Source organism: Macaca mulatta, chromosome 7, assembly GCF_049350105.2.
Source record: "Macaca mulatta isolate MMU2019108-1 chromosome 7, T2T-MMU8v2.0, whole genome shotgun sequence".
Lineage (NCBI taxonomy): Eukaryota > Metazoa > Chordata > Mammalia > Primates > Cercopithecidae > Macaca > Macaca mulatta.
The window spans coordinates 97,398,459-97,419,803 of NC_133412.1; the positions used below are offsets into that span (position 1 = coordinate 97,398,459).

At 50.3% G+C, this 21,345-nt stretch overlaps 1 protein-coding gene across 3 annotated transcripts; it reads right to left on the reverse strand.

The window, feature by feature from the left end:
- Window positions 1-12,175: 12,175 nt before the first annotated feature.
- DHRS1 (dehydrogenase/reductase 1) lies at window positions 12,176-21,293 on the reverse strand. Of its 3 annotated transcripts, none has more exons than XM_077938592.1 (10): window positions 21,118-21,293; window positions 21,011-21,036; window positions 20,348-20,521; window positions 17,910-18,053; window positions 17,681-17,760; window positions 14,580-14,712; window positions 14,112-14,258; window positions 13,151-13,220; window positions 12,721-12,801; window positions 12,180-12,577 (listed from the first exon to the last, which is right to left on the reverse strand). In XM_077938592.1, the coding sequence occupies exons 3-10, from the start codon at window positions 20,495-20,497 to the stop codon at window positions 12,441-12,443; spliced, it is 942 nt and encodes a 313-aa protein (XP_077794718.1). In that variant the 5' UTR covers window positions 20,498-20,521; window positions 21,011-21,036; window positions 21,118-21,293; the 3' UTR covers window positions 12,180-12,440.
- Between the last annotated feature and the right edge of the window lie 52 nt (window positions 21,294-21,345).

Sequence of the window (21,345 nt, forward strand, 5' to 3'; positions counted from 1 at the left end):
TGGGCCAAATTTGTCACATGGTATTGAATAGGGACAGAATTACAGTTTGGTTCTTTGGTCTTCAGATAATCAGCTGCACAAGAGTAAGATATGTGAGGGGTGGAATAACAATAGTAAATGAAGACAGGAGGACTCTGAATGATAAGGGATTGGAAAGAATTGACCGTGATCTGCTTACCAAAAGCACTAACATGACTTTGGGATGCACTAAGAGAGAGCTTTAGTACCCAGAACAATGGGGCTCATAGGCCCCAGACTCTGTGAGAGTCAAACCCTGTTAGGAGTGTGTGGCCCATTTTGAGAGGGACAGAGACAAACTGTAGAGTCCAGAGGTAGAAATCAGGATGGTGAGAAGAGCCCATGACCAGAGGGAGGACATGAAGATACTGAACTGGGAGAGAAGATTCAAGGGGCAGATGATAATAGTCGTTCTACTCCTGGATAGAAACCGAATTGATTCTGCGTATCTTGAGAACAAAGAACAAAGACCAGAGAGTGGTTGCAGATCCTTTATGAGGAAGGACTTTCTAATAATTAAAGCTGCCCGAAGGTAGAATGGGCCTCAATGAGAGGTGGGAGGCGTTCAAGCATATGTTGGTCAACCACTTTGTCAGAATGTAGTAGTGGACATTCAGAGACCAGAGTCTCTCCACTCTGAAGTTCTGAAAGATTCTGATCCCTGGGATGGAGCAGGGGACTAGAGTAACTCAGAGCCCAAGAAGACCCTCTCCACTGCCCATTCCCCGCAACTGCCCATTCCTTGGACACTTGGTTTGAATGCTTGCATTCTTTCTCTTCTCCCTGCTCCCCAGTTCTTTCTGAGTCAGGCTGAGGAAATTCCTTGATGGCCCATGGGGATTGCCATGTGCCTGTAGCACACTTCCTGGCTGGGGAAGAAGACAGAACAGGTTAGCCAGTGAGAAGGGAGGGCAGGTCCCCAAGGCTGCCCTAAAAGACAGAAGGGCCCCAGAGGGAAAGTCCCCACAAGAGCATTCTAACTCTCCCAGGGTGTGGTGGGTGCTGACTCATGTTGGCGTCTCTTGGGGAAGAGTTGAAGGAAAAGCAACCAAGAACTGGTGCTGAAAAGCTGGAAAAACTTCTTGAGCCAGCCAGAACTGAAGCCTCTGTGACATGAGCCAGGCACTGCATGGTGACTGGTGATGATAATGACCTGTTGGCTAAAAATTGCCCAGAGCACTAGTGGAGGTGGGAATGTAGCCAAGAAACTCACTGCCTGGCAAGGCTGCTGCCCAACTGCAGGGGGCACCATCACATTCAGTTTTGGGCATATATGATGTGAGTGGTACCAGGAGGCAGAAGCCCTGACGTTCTATGTCAGATGAGAAGCAGAAGCTGTGGAACAAAGTGACACTGTGGGTCCTGGGGAAGGATGGGATGCTGTTGCTGGTAGATGAACACAGGGGACAAAGGACAACAAAGGACATACTCCTCTGGGAGAGGAAAGAGGAACTGCTCCTTTGGGGGGAGGACTCAGGCCTCACCCTTTCCCTGTCCCATTTATCTGTCCAACAAATACTGACTGAGGGCCCTCTGTGCCTGATCCATGCTAGGGTGGGGGCTATGACAGTGAGCAGAGCACAGACACAGTCCCTGCCTCACGGAGCATATAGGTTAGCCCTGGGCTGTTTAATCGAACTTTCTGGATGACAGAAATAATCACATAAGCAAATGTAGAAGTACAACTCTGTCGACTGCTCTGCCTTTATGGAGAGGCATATGGTGCTGGGCGAGCACCTGATGGGCAGCTGCCTTGTCTGGGGATGGGGGTGGGCTTCCTAGAGGAAGTGAGTGGGAGCAGTGGCTGTAGGTGAGCAGAAGGCCTGGTTTGGGGTTCAGTCAAATACCTCTTTGGTGCCTCTCAGCACCAGGTCCTGTGGTGCCTGCATTATAGCTCATCCTGTGGGTGTGGTGCCCCACTTCTTCTCCTGCTGTGAACTACCTACCCAAAGGGACTCATTCGACTGCATTTCCTCTCACCTAGCAAGGTGCCTGCACCGTGGTGGTTGCTCAGCTAACGTTAACATAATTTAGCCAGTCAATTATCAACCAAGAATTATTGAGCACCAGTACAGCTCAATATACAGCGGTAACCAAGACAGACAAGGTCCCTGTCATCATAGGGCTTACATTATAGTTGGGAAGACAGTCCCTGTAGGAGTAGATACACACCAAAGACAATTTCAGGGAATCTAAGTGCCCCTGAGGGAAATGAAACAGGGTATTGAGACTAGTTGGGAAAGAAAGAAAGAATGAATAAATGGTGAGCCATGGAGGCACCCACCCACTGGGCTGGGGTGGGAGATTAGGAGGAGGAGTTGGGGATCTTAGAACCCAGGGCAGGGAGCTTGGTCGGGGTGGCTGCACTCCAGGCTGTAGGGCCAGGCCTCACAGCACTGGAGGGAGTGGACAAGGAGTGGTTCCAAAGCTCAGAATTCAGTGTAAAGGAGAATGCCTAGAACTGCTGACAGGAGCAATACTGTGTTCCCGAGTCCCCTGTGGGTCCAATCATGACTCAGACTTGAGCTCTGTGCCTGGCAAAGAACACTGAGGGGAAAAGGGGCATGGAGGACCTGGAGTAGCCCCACAGAGGCATCCAAGGCTCCCACGGCTGGCAGCCCTGTTGGGAAATTGTCTTTTAGGACACTAAACAGGCGTTTTGAGGCGGAGGTGTGGTGTGTGGGGCCGAGGCCAAGGATCGATGGATACTAGGGATCAGTGAGTCCTCAGAGGATCAGTCCTGGAATACAGACACTCCTGTGGCTGGCCTAGTGTACCTCCTCCCGGGGAGGAATGGTGGAGCCCTCACCACTGGGTCCCACTGGGCCTGTGAGCTCAGCCACACTCTGGGTTCACACCAGGTACTGTGCAGTTCTTTGCTGAAGGCTTCAAAGTTTCTGTGCATGGGGAAGGAGACAGCAGGGGAAGGGAGGATGAAGGGTCCAAGACCTAATCCCTAACCTTGGGAAGTTAGGGATTAGGTCTTGGACCTTATCCTTATCCAGGAAATGGATGAAGACATCTATGGCTCGAACACTAGTCAAGAGCCAAGTGAATTTCATAGTAAGAGGTTCCCCAGAAGTGAGCAAAGCAAGGGCAGAAGACACCAAGAGAAACTTCTAGGAGGTTGAGATGGGCCTGGCTGAATGAATTCTGGCAGGCAAAATGGGGTTGGGGGCTGGGTGAAAGAAGAATGAGTGGTAATCCAGAGATCAGAACAGTTGGAGCAAAGGTGTGGAGGAAAGGGAGTGTGGTCAAGTTTAGGTATGAGTAAGACTCAATGTGGCCAAGAGGAACTTGGGCTGGGTGAGCTTGGGAAAGCTTTCACCATTCTGCCCAGTCCCCAACCCTTCCTCTACCCAAAGTAGAAGGCCTCCAAAGTCAAAACCAAACCAGATGCCTGGCGCAGTGGCTCACGCCTGTAATCCCAACACTTTGGGAGGCCAGGGCGGGTGGATCACTTGAGGCCGGGAGCTTGAGACCAGCCTGGGGAAACCCCGTCTCTACTAAAAATACAAAAATTAGCCAGGCATGGTGGCACACGCCTGTAATTCCAGCTACTGGGGAGGCTGAGACAGGAGAATTGCTTGAACCCAGGAGGCAGAGGTTGTAGTGAGCTGAGATAGCGCCACTGCACTCCAGCCTGGGCAACAGAGTGAGATCTGTCTCAAAAACCAAACCAAACCAAACCAAGCAAAACATAAAACAAAACAAAACAAAACCAGATACAAGGCAGCAGAAGCAGCATGATGTAGGGGAAAGAGCTCACACTTTTATACAGAGTTATGCAGATTTGATTGAATCCAGACTCGCACTGTAAAGACTTGCAATCCAGGATAAGTTACTTAGAATTTCTGAGCCTCAGTTTCCTCAGCTGTAAAAGAGTACTTACCTCATGTGGCAGATGAAAAGAGTAGGGCCTGGGTAGAGTGTTTGGACATTGCAGGTGCCCAATAAACCTGAATTCTCTCAGCCCCTACAATGACACAGGTCTCTGATGATAGGGTGTTAATGTGACAGTGAAGGGCCAAAGCCAAGGCAGTTTTTCTCCCTCTTGCATGAGGCCCTCTAGGGATGCTTAGGCTGTGTCTGTTCTGGCTTTGCTCATTTCTTCTGGAACTGCCTCTCCAATAAGGAGCTAGCCAAGACCTTCTTACTCCCCAATATGGAGCATATGTGTTGGTACTTGGTAACAGAAATTGCACAAAACCGGGCCCACTTCCTCCCTTTGCCACTTCCCAGCATTCCTCATGGGCTCCTCCATTCTCAAGGGTCTATGGAAGGGTCCTCATGTCCTCCAGATTCATCACTATCAAGCACAGGCAGCTTCCAGTTCCTCTCCACTGCTGGCATTTAAGTCCAGGCGGCTGGTGGTCCCTTGGCTTTGCTTCAAGCTGAGCCTGAGCCTGCACCTGGACTCTGGCTGAGGAAACTATTCACCCCCACAGCTGGCTCACTGCTGAGTTCCCTGGGAGGCTTGGAGCAGAGGGCACTGGGCAGCGGCATCCCACTGGCTGCTAGAGAGAGAATTGCAGAACTCTCAGCACTTGACAACTCTGTCCAAACCTCTGAACTAAGAGACTTGACCAGACTCTAGACTGGCTTTTAGCAGCACAAGGCTGTATCCCTAGGGTGACCCCAGCCCCTCTTAAAGTGTCAACTTTAGAAAGCTCAGTGCTGCCAGAAAAATTTATTATTTGTTCTAGCCAACACCTGATGATAGGCCCCTGACCTCGCTTTCTTAGGGCGTTTGGCTCAAAATGGCTTGCCGTTGTAAATATGTATCTCTTGCAACTCAGAAGCATCAGGTCTTCCTTTAAAATGTAGTCATCAAGGCCAGGCATGGTGACTCACACCTGTAATCCCAGCACTTTGGGAGGTGGAGGCAGGTGGATCACTTGAGGCCAGGAGTTCAAGACCAGCTTGGGCAATATGCCAAAACTCTGTCTCTACTAAAAATACAAAAAAACCCAAAAAACAAAAAACAAAACAAAAAAAAACTTAACCAGGTGTGGTTGCACATTCCTATAGTCCCAGCTACTCAGGGGGCTGAGGTGGGAGGATCGCTTGAGCTAGGGAGGTACAGGTTGCAGTGAGCCAAGATCGTGCCACCCACTGAACTCCAGCTCACGCGACAGAGTGAGACCCTGCCTCAAAAAATAAAGGACAGAGCCCTAACTTAGATACATGCCAGCCAGAGACAGAGAGACAGCTGGCCTCATTCCATTCACTCTGAGGCTCTGCTAACCCCCTGCTTCCTCCCTTTAAAGCTCCCAGATCACCTCTGCACAAATCAGAATGGAGCTCAGCTCTTTCCCCTACTGTCAGTAGTTACTGAATAAAGCCTGCTTTCACTGCTTTAACTAACATCTGCTATTTCTCTTTGATACCACCTGCAGAAGACCCAGCCCGCGCTCCTCCTTAGCCCCTGCTCAGTCCTGAAGCGACTCCTGCCTCTTCTGCTGCTCAACATGAGGCCCATCAGCCTGGTCAAACCAGCAGCCACAGGGCTCTGAGGAGAACCCCGAGGCCAGGGCACCCATGGGCATGTGTGTTGGGGGAACTGAGTGCAGTGTCAGGCAGGGAGTCAGGACACACTGAGGGGGCAAGGATGCCCTTGGTGGCCTGAAGGCAGGAGCTGAGACAGAGGTGAAGCTTCACAGAGAAAGGCAGGGATAAGAATGTTCTATCACCCCCAGGAAGGTGAAACCTGGATGAAACGAGAGTTGTGTCCAGCCTAGGGAGATGCCTGGCTGTGGCGATCCCTCCTGCTCCTTTGAGTCCCCACCCTGGGTCTTGCCATGGTTGCCTAATGTTTTCATGACGCCAACTGGAAGCGCTTTGAGAAATGGACCTTTGTCTCATAAGGCTTGCCTGTACCTGTCCACCCTGCCCTGCCCAGGATGGGCACACAGGAGGCTGCACAAACGCCAGCTGACCAGGAGATGGAGGGTTAAAGATGGGATTAGAGCACAGGGGCCAGTGAGGACAGGCAGGTGATGGGCTGAGGGGTCAGGAGGAGCCGTGCGAGGAGGGGAAGCCTAAGAAGGTGGAGGCAGCAGGGCCCAGGGGAGTGCACTTGGTGGAAAGGATGGGCCAAACGAGGGGAAGACCAGGGACTGGACGTGATGGGGAGGGCTGTGGCAAAGGACTTCTGAGGTCGTAGGTGGGGCTCTCCCCAGGGATAGGGAGGCCAAAAGCCTAAGGGACCAGATGCCTCAGCAGCAGTGCCAAGGCCTTTGGCGTGGGTGGTAGGAGACAGATGCCTCAGAGACAGTGCCAAGGCCTTTGGCGGTCATGGGTGGGTAGGAGCCAGGGTGAGAAAGGGAAAGGGCAGCCCTAGGCCCAGCCGCCTGCCTGGATTTTTCCACTGGGCCTGGGTTCCCATGGGGCCCTCATGCGTGCTCCTCACTCTCTGTGCCTGGATCGCACCCCACTGTCACTCACATCGCCTCCTCACTTCCCTGGCCTGCCAGAGACCTCCCCTCCTACTCATGGGCCCAAAGGGGACTTCCTGAAGGAAGATGGAAACTCCTCCTCAGTGACTTGTCCGTAAACCTGGAGTCAGTTATCCCTTGGTCCAGCCCTGCACCCATCCTCTTCCTGTTTAATGTACCAGTTGGTCAAAGCTCACATCAGTGGAGACACCTGGAGATAAGAGGCTCCACAGTCAGCCTCATTCTGATACTTCACAACCCTTGGGCGGTTGTTCTACAAAGAGGAATCTCCATGTGACATGCATCTCACAGCCATGTTTGGGTCCACTTCCTTGGAGGAGACCGGGGCTGGGCCAGGCTGCTCAGGCTGGTCTCTTCTAGGCATTCACACTGCTTCTCTGCTGTCATTAGTCTCTATTTAAGCTGTCACACTTTCCTCTTACCCTCTCTGCTGGTGGAGTAGGGAAGTTTCTGGTGGTGGGAGCAGCTGCATTAGGACCTGGGAAGGGGTTGGGGCTCTGAGTGCACTTAGAAGTGTTGGACACAAGGGCCAGAGTGGGCCTCAGACTGGAAATTATGATCCCTCTGCTGGAGAGAGAGGCCCAGATTTGCACGCAGCAAATCTCTTCTCTGAATATCTTAGATGTTTGCTTGTAAGGTATGGGCTCTCTCTGTGGCCACCCAAGAATGCAGTAGCACTAGCTGCCTCTGGGCTGAGGGCAGGGATGAGAAGGAGACTTTTCACTGTGCATCCTTCAATACCTTTTGGATTCTGAGCCATGTGAATGTGTTACCTCTGAAAAATATAAATTAACAGGCCGGGCACAGTGGCTTATGCCTGTAATCCTAGCACTTTGGGAGGCCGAGACAGGCAGATTACCTCAGCTCAGAAGTTCGAGACCAGCCTGGGCAAGATGGTGAAACCCCGTCTCTACTAAAATACAAAAAATTAGCCAGGCGTGGTGGCTGGTGCCTGTAATCCCAGCTACTCAGGAGGCTGAGGCATGAGAATTGCTTGAACCCGGGAGGTGGAGGTGGCTATGAGTTGAGATCATGCCACTACATGCAGCCTGGGCAACAAAGAGAAACTCTGTCAAAAAAAAAAAAAAAAAAGTAACAATGCAAAACAAAAATTTCTTCTTCTCTCCCTGGGTTCCTTTGAGGAATTAAGCGTCTTCAGGGACCTGCCAAGAACCTTGACTTTCTCCAGTTGGGGCGGGCTGCATCTCGGTCAGGCCCTCAGTGCCCCACCAGTGCTACGTCTGGCAGACCGGCTTCTCCTTCACTGCTCAGGCACATTCTTTCTTTCTCTGTGCCTGTTGCTGGTTTCATGGCATCCCTCAAGCCAGGGATGCCACCACCACAGTCCCACAATAGTCCCAGGTCCCTGTTGACTCTGCCTCCTACAATGTCTCATCTGCTCACACCTTCACTGCATCACATCCCAGGGATACTGATAGCGGGCTAGCCTTCTGGCTACTCCTCTGGTGTCTGCTTCTCTCCTCCCTCTAGTCCATCCTCCCTACACCTCAGCCCCAGTGAACTTCCAAAATTCAAATCTGATGATTTTATGCTTCTGCTTAATTCCTCCTGCAGCTGACAGTGTTAATGCTCTGCCCAGATCCCCCTTGAACTTTTTCATTTTTGTGCATGACCCCCCACTCTCTCCTTTCTTTTTTTGTTTTTTATGTTTATTTTTAGAGAGTCTCGCTCTGTTGCCCAGGCTGGAGTGTAGTGGTGCGATCTTGGCTCACTGCAACCTCTGCCTCCCGGGTTCAAGCAATCCTCCTGCCTCAGCTTCCTGAGTAGCTGGGATTACAGGCACACGCCACCACACCAGGCTAATTTTTGTATTTAATAGAGACATGGTTTCACCATGTTGGCCAACCTGGTCTCGAATGCCTGACCTCAAGTGACCCACCTGCCTCTGCCTCCCTAAGCGCTGGGATTCCAGGTGTGAGTCACCGTGCCCAGTCCCCACTCTGTGCTTTCCAGGCTGGCACCTGCAGCCCTTCTTGGAGGACTGCCTTTGGCCTCCTGGACTGCTTTGCCCTGGGTGGCAGTGTACCCAGTGACTGCTCCATGGTCACTGAGCACCATGTGCTGGTGGTAGTGTTGGTGGGAATAAAAGCCCAGAAAAACCTCATCCCAGGCTGGAACTGCTCTGAGGCCTTACATGCCAAAGCTGTTCCCTCGCATCATGCCAAAGCTGCTTTCTGCAGCTGAGAAGGTGCTCGTGCTTGGCTTCACCAACGCTGCTTACTGGTCTCCCTGGGAGTACTTCATAAATTACTCAGGGTCTAAGGTGGATCCTCAGTGGAAACCTATCATCCACCATTTAAGTCTCAGTCATATATCTTTACTCCACTCTCTCTCTGGAAATGTTTTCCATATCCAATCTAAATTTAAGCCACATCAAAATTCTAGCTGTTCTGCTACTTTTGTGTCTTAGTACCTGCCTTTAAAAAGCAAAAACATGGCCGGGCGCAGTGGCTCAAGCCTGTAATCCCAGCACTTTGGGAGGCCGAGACGGGCGGATCACGAGGTCAGGAGATCGAGACCATCCTGGCTAACACGGTGAAACCCCGTCTCTACTAAAAAATACAAAAAACTAGCCGGGCGAGGTGGCGGGCGCCTGTAGTCCCAGCTACTCGGGAGGCTGAGGCAGGAGAATGGTCTAAACCCGGGAGGCGGAGCTTGCAGTGAGCTGAGATCCGGCCACTGCACCCCAGCCTGGGCGACAGAGCAAGACTCTGTCTCAAAAAAAAAAAAAAAAAAAAAAAGCAAAAACAAGGCTGGGTGCTGTGGCTCACGCCTGTAATCCCAGCACTTTCGGAGGCTGAGGTGGGCGGATCACAAGGTCAAGAGATGGAGACCATCCTGGCTAACACAGTGAAACCCCGTCTCTACTAAAAATACAAAAACTTAGCTGGGCGTGGTGGCGGGTGCCTGTAGTCCCAGCTACTCAGGAGGCTGAGGCAGGAGAATGGCATGAACCTGGGAGGCAGAGCTTGCAGTCAGCCAAGATCGCGCCCCTGCACTCCGGCCTGGGCGGCAGAAGGAGACTCCGTCTCAAAAAACAAAACAAAACAAAACAAAACAAAACAAAACAAAAAAACCACCACCACCCCCGGCCCATCCTTTACATGTCTGGTTAGTCTCGCCCCCTTCCTCAGTTCTCCAGGCATGCTGCTTCCTTCCTCCTGTGTCCTCAGGGCACTCTGGGTAGTTTACCGTAGCTGTAGCACTCATCTCGCCAAATTCAGCTAGTCTTCCCTGGTGTCTTGCACGGGGCTGGGCAGAGAGTTTCAAAAAACAAATGTTTTTGAATGAGTATTGATTCCCCAAAATGTCCTAGTGTTCTCTAGTGTCAGGCTTCTCACATCCTGAATCTCTTCTATCTTCAGTCAAAAATGACTGTCCATGTGCCATTCCCTTGGGTGGTGTACTCCATGGCTTATGTTTCTAAGATGAGTGAAACCTTGTCAGAGAGCAGCACAGTGGTCTGCTGTGAATAGCACTGTTCCTTCTGGTTTCTTGGGATACCAGGACCGAGGTCTTACTTCACATCTTATGGACTCTTGGGGTCCCAGTTCACTCACTGCCTTCAATAAATGGAAGGTCTAGATGACTTCTAAAATCTCCATGGCTGAAATGAAAGTCTTCTGTGGGCGGGGGCCTGGTCTGTCTTGCTCTCTGTTCTATCCCGAAGCCAAGAATGGTGCCTGGTACAGAGCAGGCTGTTAGATTTATTTGTTGAGAGAAGGAATTGACAATTTCTTTTCTTTTTTTTTTTTTTTGAGATGGAGTCTCACACTGTCGCCCAGGCTGGAGTGCAGTGGCGTGATCTCCACTCACTGCAACCTCTGCCTCCCAGGTTCAAGTGATTCTCCTGCCTCAGCCTCCCGAATAGCTGGGATTGGAGAAATGCTCCACCATGCCTGGCTAACTTTTGTATTTTTATTAGAGATAGGGTTTCACCATGTTGGCCAGGCCGGTCTCGAACTCCTGACCTCGTGATCCACCTGAGTCGGCCTCCCAAAGTGCTGGGATTATAGGCGTGAGCCACCACGCCCAACCAGGAATTGACAATTTCAGTGGTTATGTATTGCTTGGTGCTTTACATATATATATATATAATTTCATTTAATTCTCAAAGTGGTGGAGTCAGGATTTGCATGACAGTTTATATGAGTTTGAAGTCCATGCTTCCCTCATAGTATCTTGAGACTTTAGGAGACAATACCATCATGCAAGGCTTTGTTCCAATAGTGGTTTTTGTTTTTTTGAGACTGGGTCTCACTCTGTTGCTCAGGCTGGAGTGCAGTGGCATGATCACGCTCACCAAATCCTCCCACCTTAGCCTCCCAAGTAGCTGGGACCACAGGTGCATTCCACCATGCCCAGCTAATTTTTTAAAAAATTGTTTTGTAGAGATGGGGTATCCCTATGTTGCCCAGGCTGGTCTCAAACTTCTGGGCTCAAGCGATCCACCTTCCTCAACCTCCCAAAGGACTGAGATTACAGGTGTAAACTACTATGCCCAGCCCCATTGGTGGCTTTAATGATGGCTGTGCAAGGCTAGAGGTGGTCCTGAGGCCCATCTTCTTTTTATATCACATAGGCTACTGCCTTTGCCCCTCACCAACCTCAGGGGATAACAGGAATTTAGGCTGGTAAGTGGAAGAGGGTGAACAGGCGCTGAGGAAATCTGATCACTGTGATCTTAATTAGCTGCCACAGCAAATGGTGGCATTTAGGTACACAGTTCCAAAAGTTCTATACCAGTCATGTACTGATAAGCCAGCCCTCTCTCTAAAAGAAAGCCTTGATTGGTAGCATTTGTAGACTTCCATGGGACATGTACTGTTGCCATGGCTGATTCAAGACACCACATGAAGTCACTGAATGAGGACTTAGAAGAGATGCGCATCAGCAGCTCTCACAAGCCGGTGAGTCACTCCACTCACCACTGGAACGGTAACCGGGGACGGTCCCCAGAAAGCCACAGGAAGCCTTCTGCCAACCTCATGGGCAGCCTGGAGAAGCCTCAGCTCTCACTCTGAAGATTTTGAATAAGTAAAATGATTTATGCTTCTCTGAGTTATGGCAGCCATCCCATCACTTTGGATGGTTATCTAGGCTGTTGGGTGGAAGGATCCCTCAAAATAGCCCTTGGCTCCTCTTAGGAACACACCCCATTGCCTTGCTTCAGGCTAGGACAGCCTCCTGCATAGGCAAGGCAGCTCTATAGGGCTCATGCAATTAGTTCTGCAGAAAGCAATTCAGGTAGTACCACCCCGAGAGGAAGGATGAGAGTTGTCGGTGTCACAGCTATTCCTCTGTCCCTCACTTGGATTCAGGCAGTACCTTCTCCCCAAGTTCCAGGAAATCATAAACACCAAGGAATCTGCCTTTGCTGGACTGGGCCTCAGTCAGAGATCAGGCCCAGCTAGAAGGTAGTAGGCATCTCTGAAGAGATGGTGGAATGGGGGTGGAAAACCAGTGTGACTGGATGTGCCCGCTTCCAGCTGTGGAGTGACTCTGCTCCTCAGCTGGGGCATGGGAAATAGGTCTTGCAGGGCAGAGCAGGAACAGGTCTGGAGGAAAGGGGTCTTGTCCTGGGGCAGAACCCCTTGAGAAGCTTCACATTTATACATCTTTGAGTCCTTCTACCAAATAGTTAACGTGTTGCCGAGCACAGAATCAGCAGTCAAAAACATATTGAAAGAGAAATGAGACTTTTATTAGCTCCCAGAGCATTTTTCAATACTAAGGCAAAAAGTAAAAAGAAGGACAAGGAAAACCAAGGCACAAAGAAAGGACCTAGGCAGACCCCAGAACTCACCACGGACACACAGCAGAGTCCTTCTCTTCATATCAAGGGTATGGGTAGGCAAGAAAGGCTGCTGTTTCATTGAGATAGGACCAACCACCAAGCCCAAATGAGAAGACAAGCGGAGACGTGGTGTCAGACCAGGAGGGTTAGAACTTGCTAGTGTAGAGGGCAATAATCCACTTGGGCACACGGAGGAAGGAGGGCAAGTAGGAGGCCAGCCAGCCCACGCCGGACACGTGTGAGAGAACAGAGCTCAAAGACAAATAGTCTTGGACAGGGCGGCCTGGGAACAACAGGAGTAGGAGGATTAGATTCTCATTTCCCACTCCTCAGATACCCTCACCTTGGCTGGAGAGACCGAGGGAGGAGTGGGCAGGGAACAGAGGGAATAGCAGTCAAGGCTGGCTGCTGTGCCAGGATCCTCACCGTCCACATCCCGAAGGCCATAGCGTCGAGCAAGGTCACAGGATGGTAGCACCTTACCACTCAGGCTCAGGATATTGGGATCTGCGGGCACACAGACAGGTAGAGATGGCAGGCAGGGGAGTGTGCAGAGTGACAAGGTTTGGGCCCAGTTGGACAGGGCACTGCTGAAACAGACTCAGGAGCCCTGGAAAACTCTTTCTTTCTGTTCCTAGGAAGGCTCTTGGGCCTCGGACTTTTCCCACACTTCCCAGGAGCCCACTCCTAAGGCTCCCAGACTCAAACTGGGAATGCTGACCCCTTGGGCCTCAAAAAACAGAGAAAAGAATGACATGTTCCTCAATCAACTCCTGAGCCAGATCTGGCCACTGGATGCTACCACCCTACACATCCTCCATGCCCTTTCTTATTACCAGCTGCCCCCAAACTTCACCTGTTGCCAAAGCCACCACACATTTGCCACTCAATTCTGTGGTTTCTGCAGATGAGAAGATTGATTTGAACTGAAAAACAGGGGCAGAGAAGTGAAGGGTTAATTTCCAAGAGCACTGCCCAAGTCTCCCGGTTTCAACTTCTGTTCCAGGAGAAAGAGATCAAAGACCAAAGAGGCCAAAGACCTCAAGCAGGGCCTGCAGGATCCAAAGTATTGGCAGGTGCCAGAGCCACTCCTCCCCATATCCAGGTAAGCCCTGTTTCCTGGCACCAGGATCTGCTGTCTTTGCTAAGTGGAAGGATCTGGTAGTGCCAAATAGTGTTTGGACCTTCTAAGCTAGCTGGTGTGGGGGTCGAGTGCATGGGCTTTGGAGCTAGACAGCCTTTCCACTTAGGACATATGTGACCTTCAACAAGTTTTTGCCGGGCGCAGTGGCTCATGCCTGTAATCCCAGCACTTTGGGAGGCCGAGGCAGGTGGATCACGAGGTCAGGGGTTCGAGACCAGCCTGACCAACATGGTGAAACCCTGTCTCTACTAAAAATACAAAAATTAGCTGGACGTGGTGGCGGGCGCCTGTAATCCCAGCTACTCAGGAGGCTGAGGCAGGAAAATTGCTTGAACCCAGGAGGTGGAGGTTGCAGTGAGCCGAGATTGCACCACTGCACTCCAGCCTGGGCAGCAGAGCGAGACTCCGTCTCAAAAAAAACCAAAAAAACAAAAAACAAAAAACAAAAACGTTTCTAAACCTCTCTGGGTTTCAGTTTTGCCATCCGTAGAATGGAGCTGGTATCTCCCTTACAGGATTAAAGGAAATAATGTGTGTCCCATGCTCAGCCCTGCACCTGCCACAGTAAGCACCTGGTGAATAGGAGTATCTGCTCTTGTTATTGTCTTGTTATTGAGGACGGAGAGGCTGACTCCCCTGTGTTCTCTGCTTCCTTCGCCCTCCCCTTGCCAACCTGCTTAAACACAGGATCCTTCAGGACCTCCTCTTTTGCCATATGCTCCTTCAGCAGTTCTGTCTGCACAATTCCTGGCCACAGAGACACATAGCTGACCCCATGGCGCCGCAGCTCGTGGGCACAGTCAGCAGCCAGCTTGTCACACTGTGGAGAGGCGGAAGGCAAGGTAAGAGCCACCTAGCCATGTCACTTTCCTGCCCTGCCCTCTCTGCTTCTACTGTGAATGCTCCACCAACCCTGCCCTTCCCAGGAGCCCCAAGGTCTCAGCTGCCCACTCTCCCCAGTGTGATGCCTACTCTAGCCAACCGAGAGGTGCACAAGCAAAGGAACTGTCCATGGATGAGGCAGAGGAGGAGCTGAGAGGAGCCAGCCTTACCATTCTGACCACTGGGGACTGTACCTTCTGAGCTATAAGTACCATCACTGTCTTTTACCTCCTCAGCTCCTATGCCACTGGGTCCTCACCGCAGCTTTGCCCACACCATAGGGGACGTTGAACATATACTGCAGGCTTCCAGGGGAGGAGATGACCACGATGAGCCCCCGGCCAGCTGGTACCATCAGCCGTGCCCCATACACAGAGCAAAAGTAGTGGCCTCTAGAAGGTGCGGCAAGGGAAGAAGGAATGAACCATGTTAGTGCTGGCCTGGGTGCCGCAGCCTCTGGCAGCTTCCCCTGCCTTCTGGTGGTGGTTGTCCACTAGGAAGGCTACACAGGGCAGGGTAGCAACCTGAGGAATTAGGGGCTTGAGGCCATATTCTGAGAGGAAAACTGGTCAAAATAACCACTGACAGGCCTGGGCGTGGTGGCTCACGCCTCTAATCCCAGCATTTTGGGAGGCTAAGGTGGGCAGATCACGAGGTCAGGAGATCGAGACCATCCTGGCTAACACAGTGAAACCCGGTCTCTACTAAAAATGCAAAAAAATAAGCTGGGCGTGGTGGCAGGCGCCTGTAGTCCTAGTTACTCGGGAGGCTGAGGCAGGAGAATGGCATGAACCCGGGAGGCGGAGCTTGCAGTGAGCCGAGATCATGCCACCACTGGTCTCCAGCCTGGGTGACAGAGTGAGACTCTGTCTCGGAAAAAAAAAAAAAACAAAACACTGAAACAGATGAGAAATAGCAATCTTTAGAAGATGAAATGGAAGGCAAGAGCCCTGTCACAATAACAATTACAAACAAAATTGCTCAGGGGGAGAAAATTTAAGAAATATATAGTATCTACATGGAAAAACTATAAAACCATGACAGAATAAGTGCAGACAAAATCTTTAAAAGCTAAGAACTGACATGTAAATCATCATTTCTATGTAAATCAATCCATAGATTCAGTCAAATTGGATTATATCTCAGTAAGACCTTTTGGAGGAATTGATAAAATAATCTAAAGCTCAATGGGAATAATAAACATGTGAGAACAGCCAGAAAAGCTGGGCACAGTGGCTCACGCACTTTGGGAGGCCAGCGGGGCAGATCACTTGAGCTCAGGAGTTTGAGACCAGACTGGCCAACATGGTGAAACCCCATTTATACTAAAAATACAAAAATTAGCCAGGTGTGGTGATACGTGCCTGTAGTCCCAGCTACTCGGGAGCCTGAGGCAGGAGGATCTCTTGAGCCCAGGAGGCGGAGGTTGCAGTAAGCTGAGATTGTGCCACTGCACTCCAACCTGGGTGACACAGAGTGACCCAGGTTGTCACACTGTGGAGAGGCGGAAGGCAAGGTAAGAGCCACCTAGCCATGTCACTTTCCTGCCCTGCCCTCTCTGCTTCTACTGTGAATGCTCCACCAACCCTGCCCTTCCCAGGAGCCCCAAGGTCTCAGCTGCCCACCCTCCCCAGTGTGATGCCTACTCTAGCCAGCTTGTCACACTGTGAAAAAAAAAAAAAAAAAAAAAAAAGAGAAAGAGAACAGCTAGGAAAATTCTGAAAAAAGGACTAATGTCTTGTGGGTGGGGGGATTGCTTTCCCTACCCCTATTGTCACCCATATGAAAATGCACACGGGCCAGACATGCTGGCTTATGTCTATAATCCCAGCATTTTGGGAGGCTGAGATGGGAGGATTGCTTGAGGTCAGGAGTTTGAGACCAGCCTGGCCAGCACAGCAAGACCCCATCTCTAAAAAATAAAATAAAATAAATTAAAATGTACAAGACATAATAGTTAAAAGAATACAGTACAAGTGTAACAATAGTCTGATAAGTCAATGAAACAAAACAGTGAATAATTAGATACAAGTATATGTGAGAATGCAGTGTATTACAAAAGGAACCTGTCAAGTCAGTGGGGAAAGATGGATCATTTGGGACAACTGACCAGTTATTTGAGTTGGGGGAATTGGGTCTCTGTCTCATCTATTATTTTAAAATTAAGCCTAAAAGGATCAAATATTTAAATATAAAAAATAAAAGCACAGAAGTACTGAAAGAAACATGATCAAACGTGTTTATAAACTTGAGGTGGGGAAGGCTTTTCTTAGCATCACACGCAGATAGAAACTATAAAAGACTGACAGATTTGACTTCTTAAAATTAAGACGCACACACACATACACACACAAATATAAAGATACATGTATATTTCTGTATATACAAAGAGCAGGGCAGGACTGAGTGTGGTGGCTCATGCCTATAATCCCAAACTTTGGGAGGCTGAGGCCAGCAAGAGATGAGGGTGTGGAAGGCACCTCTCTTTGCAGGCTATGGCCATGAACACTGGCCAATTTCCAGCTCTTAGGGTGTTCCTTTCTTGCCTTTGGCCTGACCATCCTTCTCTGTCCTAATGATCTTCCTTCCACTTTGGAAATCACAATTGCATTCTAATCCTGCTTCCTTGGGATTGTCACCAGAGTACCAAAATTGGAGCGGTGGGTGTTCTTACATGCTTTAGTCACAGATTTGCCGATAATCTGGTGGTTACTCCCACAGGTGACTGATCACATTCATCAGGCATGGCTTGATTACATGAGAGCGTAACATCATTCCAACAGTAACGGAGGCATAACTGGTGCACATTACGCTAGGCGAATTCTAAATGCTGTGTTTCATCTGACTCTTGGGCTACATGACCCGGTGTGACCCAGTGATATCCCTGCTCTCCCAACTCTGACCCATGAGTGCCCTTGCCTGTGGGTGTGGAGTGAGGATGTGGAGAGTAAAGAGCATTGGTGTTCACTCCTTCTTAAGCTTCTCCTGGTCTAAAATAAAACAATTTCTCCCTCTAACCATTTTGAAAGTATAGACTACAGGCTGTGTGCATTACTGAGAGGAGGAGGCTTTCTCCCTTCTGGGTCTTTCATTTGGATGGGCAGAGAATGAGGCAGGAGAGAGGCCAAGGGCTTGTTCTGATAAATATTACTGACAGAAACAAGGCAAGAGTTGACATTCTCAGGAACAGACTCACCTGGATGGAACTTCTCCAGAGGTAAGTGGGATAAATGGAACAGAAGGGAGAAGAAAGAGATGGGGGAGGCCAGAGGGAAAAGGAGAGGGCATGTAAGGAAAGGCCTGGCTGTTAAGCTGGCTAAGTGAGTGAGGGAACACGGGCCCTGGCAGTGGAGCACCGACCTGAGTCCAACGTTGTTGATATCATCCCACATGGAGGCAGGGGTTTCCCAGAATGCCTTATTCCTGGTGTTCAGGATCGTCTGGAAGGCACAGGGAGGGTGATGAATGATCTGAAGGCAGGGAGGTGTGAGGGGCTAGGTAATGGAAGGGACAATGAGTGGGGATGAAGATGCAGGGATCAGATGGGGAGGTCAGAAATGTGGAGCTGGGACCAAAGTTCAAAGGGTACCTGGACTCCTGCATAAGCGTTGTTGACCAGCACGTCCAGATGCCCTTGCTGTTCCCGATCCACTTGCTCAAACAGGCTTCGCACTTCACTCTCCTGGCTTGAATCGCACACCACAGGCACACATCGGCCCCCGAGGGATTGTGCCTGGAGTAGGACAGGGGATATGAGCTTACATTCACACACGGGTGTGAGTCATGACAAAACTCCCTCAACCAAAAGTGGACTTGAGCACTGAGAAGACAATCCTAGGAGAGCCAGCTGCAGAGGCAACATGGCAGGCAACGCTGCCCTCTGGTGTCTGTTTGAGTAGTTTCAGGAATGATAGGCCTCCCCACCCCAGAACAAGGTGAATTGCAATGTAAGTTTTAATAATCTACAAACATTTACTGAGGCCCACCATGTGGTGTGGAGTGAGGATGTGGAGACTAAAGAGCATTGGTGTTCACTCCTTCTTCTTAATGTACTTCTCAAAGTACCATGCAAGGCATTGTACTTTGCAAGTAGAGGGTAAGAACAAGTGAGGCATGGAGTCTGTTCTTGAGAAATGAGTAAGCATCCTTTTCCTTGTTGTGGTCTTTTCCATCTCTCATGGCCTTAGCTCCCACCCTTCACCACTCACCTAGAACCTCTGCTCAGTCCCAGCTCTCTTACCCTCGCTCCACCAATGCTCCTGCTTGGTAACTGAAAAAACCAAAGCTATCAGCCATGAATGATTTCTACTTCCTGTTCTGTCTCACTCTCTACAAATGCCCACAAACCTCCAACTTCAGAGGAAGAAGAGTCCCTTATCCAAGAACAATCCTCCTATTCTCCAAATTTATGGATCCTCCCCTATTACCCTCCTTGCCTGAACTACTGCAATGCCTCCCAACTACTCACCTGACCTCCAGTCTGTCTGCCTTAAATTAATTCTTCATAATCCAGCCAGTACGAACCATCTAAAACACAAACCCTGTTCAAAATCTCCTAACTGGATCTCCATCTCTTAGAGAATGAAGCCTGAGTTCTCTTCTAGGGTCTTCTAAGACCGACTCTTTCCTCTCCAGCCTCTCACTCACTACTCTTCCCTTGCATTATCTCAACATCTACTCTTTCACACACTGTCCCTATGCTTATGGAGCTCCCTCTGTTGGAAAGGTTTTCCTAACTTCCTTTACCTCTTACCTTTCGAAACTCAGTTCAAGAACCACCTACCTCCTCCAGGATGCTTTCCCAAACCACTTTCCCTAGCCACTCTCCTGTGTCATCTGGATGCTCCCCAACACCCCTAGAGTATTCTGTGCATATCTCCCTCTTACAATTTACCATATTCACATTACATTGAAATGACTGCTTTCTGTACTTCATTTCCTGTTGGAATCTATCTTCATTTTTAATTTTTATTTTTTTTTAAGAGACAAGATCTCACTGTCACCCAGGCTGGAGTGCAGTGGTGCAATCATAGCTCACTGCAACCTCGAACTCCTGGGCTCAAATGATCCTCCTGCCTCAGCCTCCCAAGTAGGTGGTACTACAGGTGCAGGCCACTGTGCCCAGCTAATTATTCAAAAAATATTTTTTGTAGAGACTGGGTCTAGCTGTGTTGCCCAGACTGGTCTCCAAAAGGCTGCACATGTTCTTAATCTTCCTTCAGAAGCACAGAAGGCCCCAGCTCGGGAATGTAAGCCAGCTGATTTTGAAGTCCCTGAAACCTTTTTAAATCGCCTTCAAGACCTGACCTCCTCCTTTCTGAAGGACATTGCAGGTAAGTGATCTTGCTGCCTTGGCCTCCCAAAGGGCTGGGACGCCAGGCATGAGCCACTGTACTCCACCATGGACTGAATCTTTGAAGAGGAGAAATTAGATCTCATTAGTCTTGGTAACTTCCGTGCTTTACCCAATGCCTAGCAAATCATGGATACTCAAATATTTATTTAACTGAAGTCTAGTAAATAAGCAAAAAATGTACAGTTCAATAAAGTCTTGCCTAAAATAGAGGAAAACACAGGTCCACAACCCTTTAGTTACAATTCCAAAATCTCTGCTCTCAAACACAAAGTTCTTTTCTTTTTCTTTCTTTTCTTTTTTCTTTTTTTTTTTTTTTTTTTTTTAAGACAGTGTCTCCCTCTGTCGTCTAGACTGGAGTGCAGTGGCATGATCATGGCTCAACTCCTAGGCTCAAGCGATCCTCCTGCCTCAGCCTCCAGAGTAGCTGCTGGGACTATAGGCACATGCCACCATGCCTGGCTCAAACAAAGTTTTTTCATAAAACTCACTGGGCGGCAAAATTCTACCTTACCTGAAATTATTTACGGGGTTTTAAATTTCCACTTTGAATAAATATTCACATCTTGTTGAGTAGTAGTATAGTTTCAGGTAAGAGATTAGGAAAGGGAGCGGTTAAGTGGAAGGCTCTCTTGGGTGGTTTCTGCAACTGTGGTCCCAGAGGAAGCACTCACCTCCTGAGCAGCAACGCGAAGGGTGTCTAGATGGCGGCCAGTGATGTAAACTGTGGCACCTGCTTTGCAGAGCTGCAAGGCAATGCCACGGCCAATACCCCTGGAGGCACCAGTCACCACACACACTTTGCCCTTCATGGGAGCTGCCATGACTCACAGGCAAAGGAGGAAGGTCTGTGGAAGCAAAGACTTGCTCTGAGGGAAGCCTGGAGACTGTGTGTGTGTTGGGGCGGGGGTCGGGGGGAGGGGGGAGCCTCACTAGGGCTAAGAGGAGGAGCCAAGGTAAGAATCCTTTGAGGGGAGAGGAGTCAGAGGCGGACAACTGGGTGCGGGCCTAAGGGTAAGGGTGTCAGAGGCGGACAACTGGGTGTGGGCCTGAGGACAAGGCTGACTGTCTTTTGGGAGGCCCAGAGAGTGAAGAAGGGGCTGAGTGGGGCTGTCCAGAGGTGGACAACTACTACGACCCTCTGAGTGTGGCTGCCTGGATGGGGGAATCTGGCGCGGCAGCCCCTCGGGGCGCGTCCAAGCAGAGTCCTGGGCTATCTGGGGCTCCGCTCCCTGGCCTGACCCAGTCCGGCTGAGCCAGAGGCGCAGCTTCCGGGCCGGATGAGCGCGAAGCCTGGAGATCCTAAGCCCTAAATGTGAGGCGCGTGTGCCGCTTACCTGCCAGCTGCGCTGCCGCTGAGGTCCTCGCGCCGACTAGCTCGCCATACACGTGTAGTTCGAGAACTTTAATTCCGGCCGCAGGGGCGGAACGAAGTGACTACTACTGGGGCAAATTGCGGGGCTGCGGTGGAAGTCTGGGTTCTGACCCAGATTGAGCTGGCGACGTGGAGGAAGTGTTCAAGGACTGATTCTACAGTAGGACCCGGGGCGATTTTGTGCTGGGGTCGAGGGGCGGAGTCCTGGGCCAAAGTTAGAACCTGAGGATGGGGCGGAGCGATCTGGGGGAAACACCCACCCCACCCGGCTGGGGCCGCGCGTAACTATGACGTAAT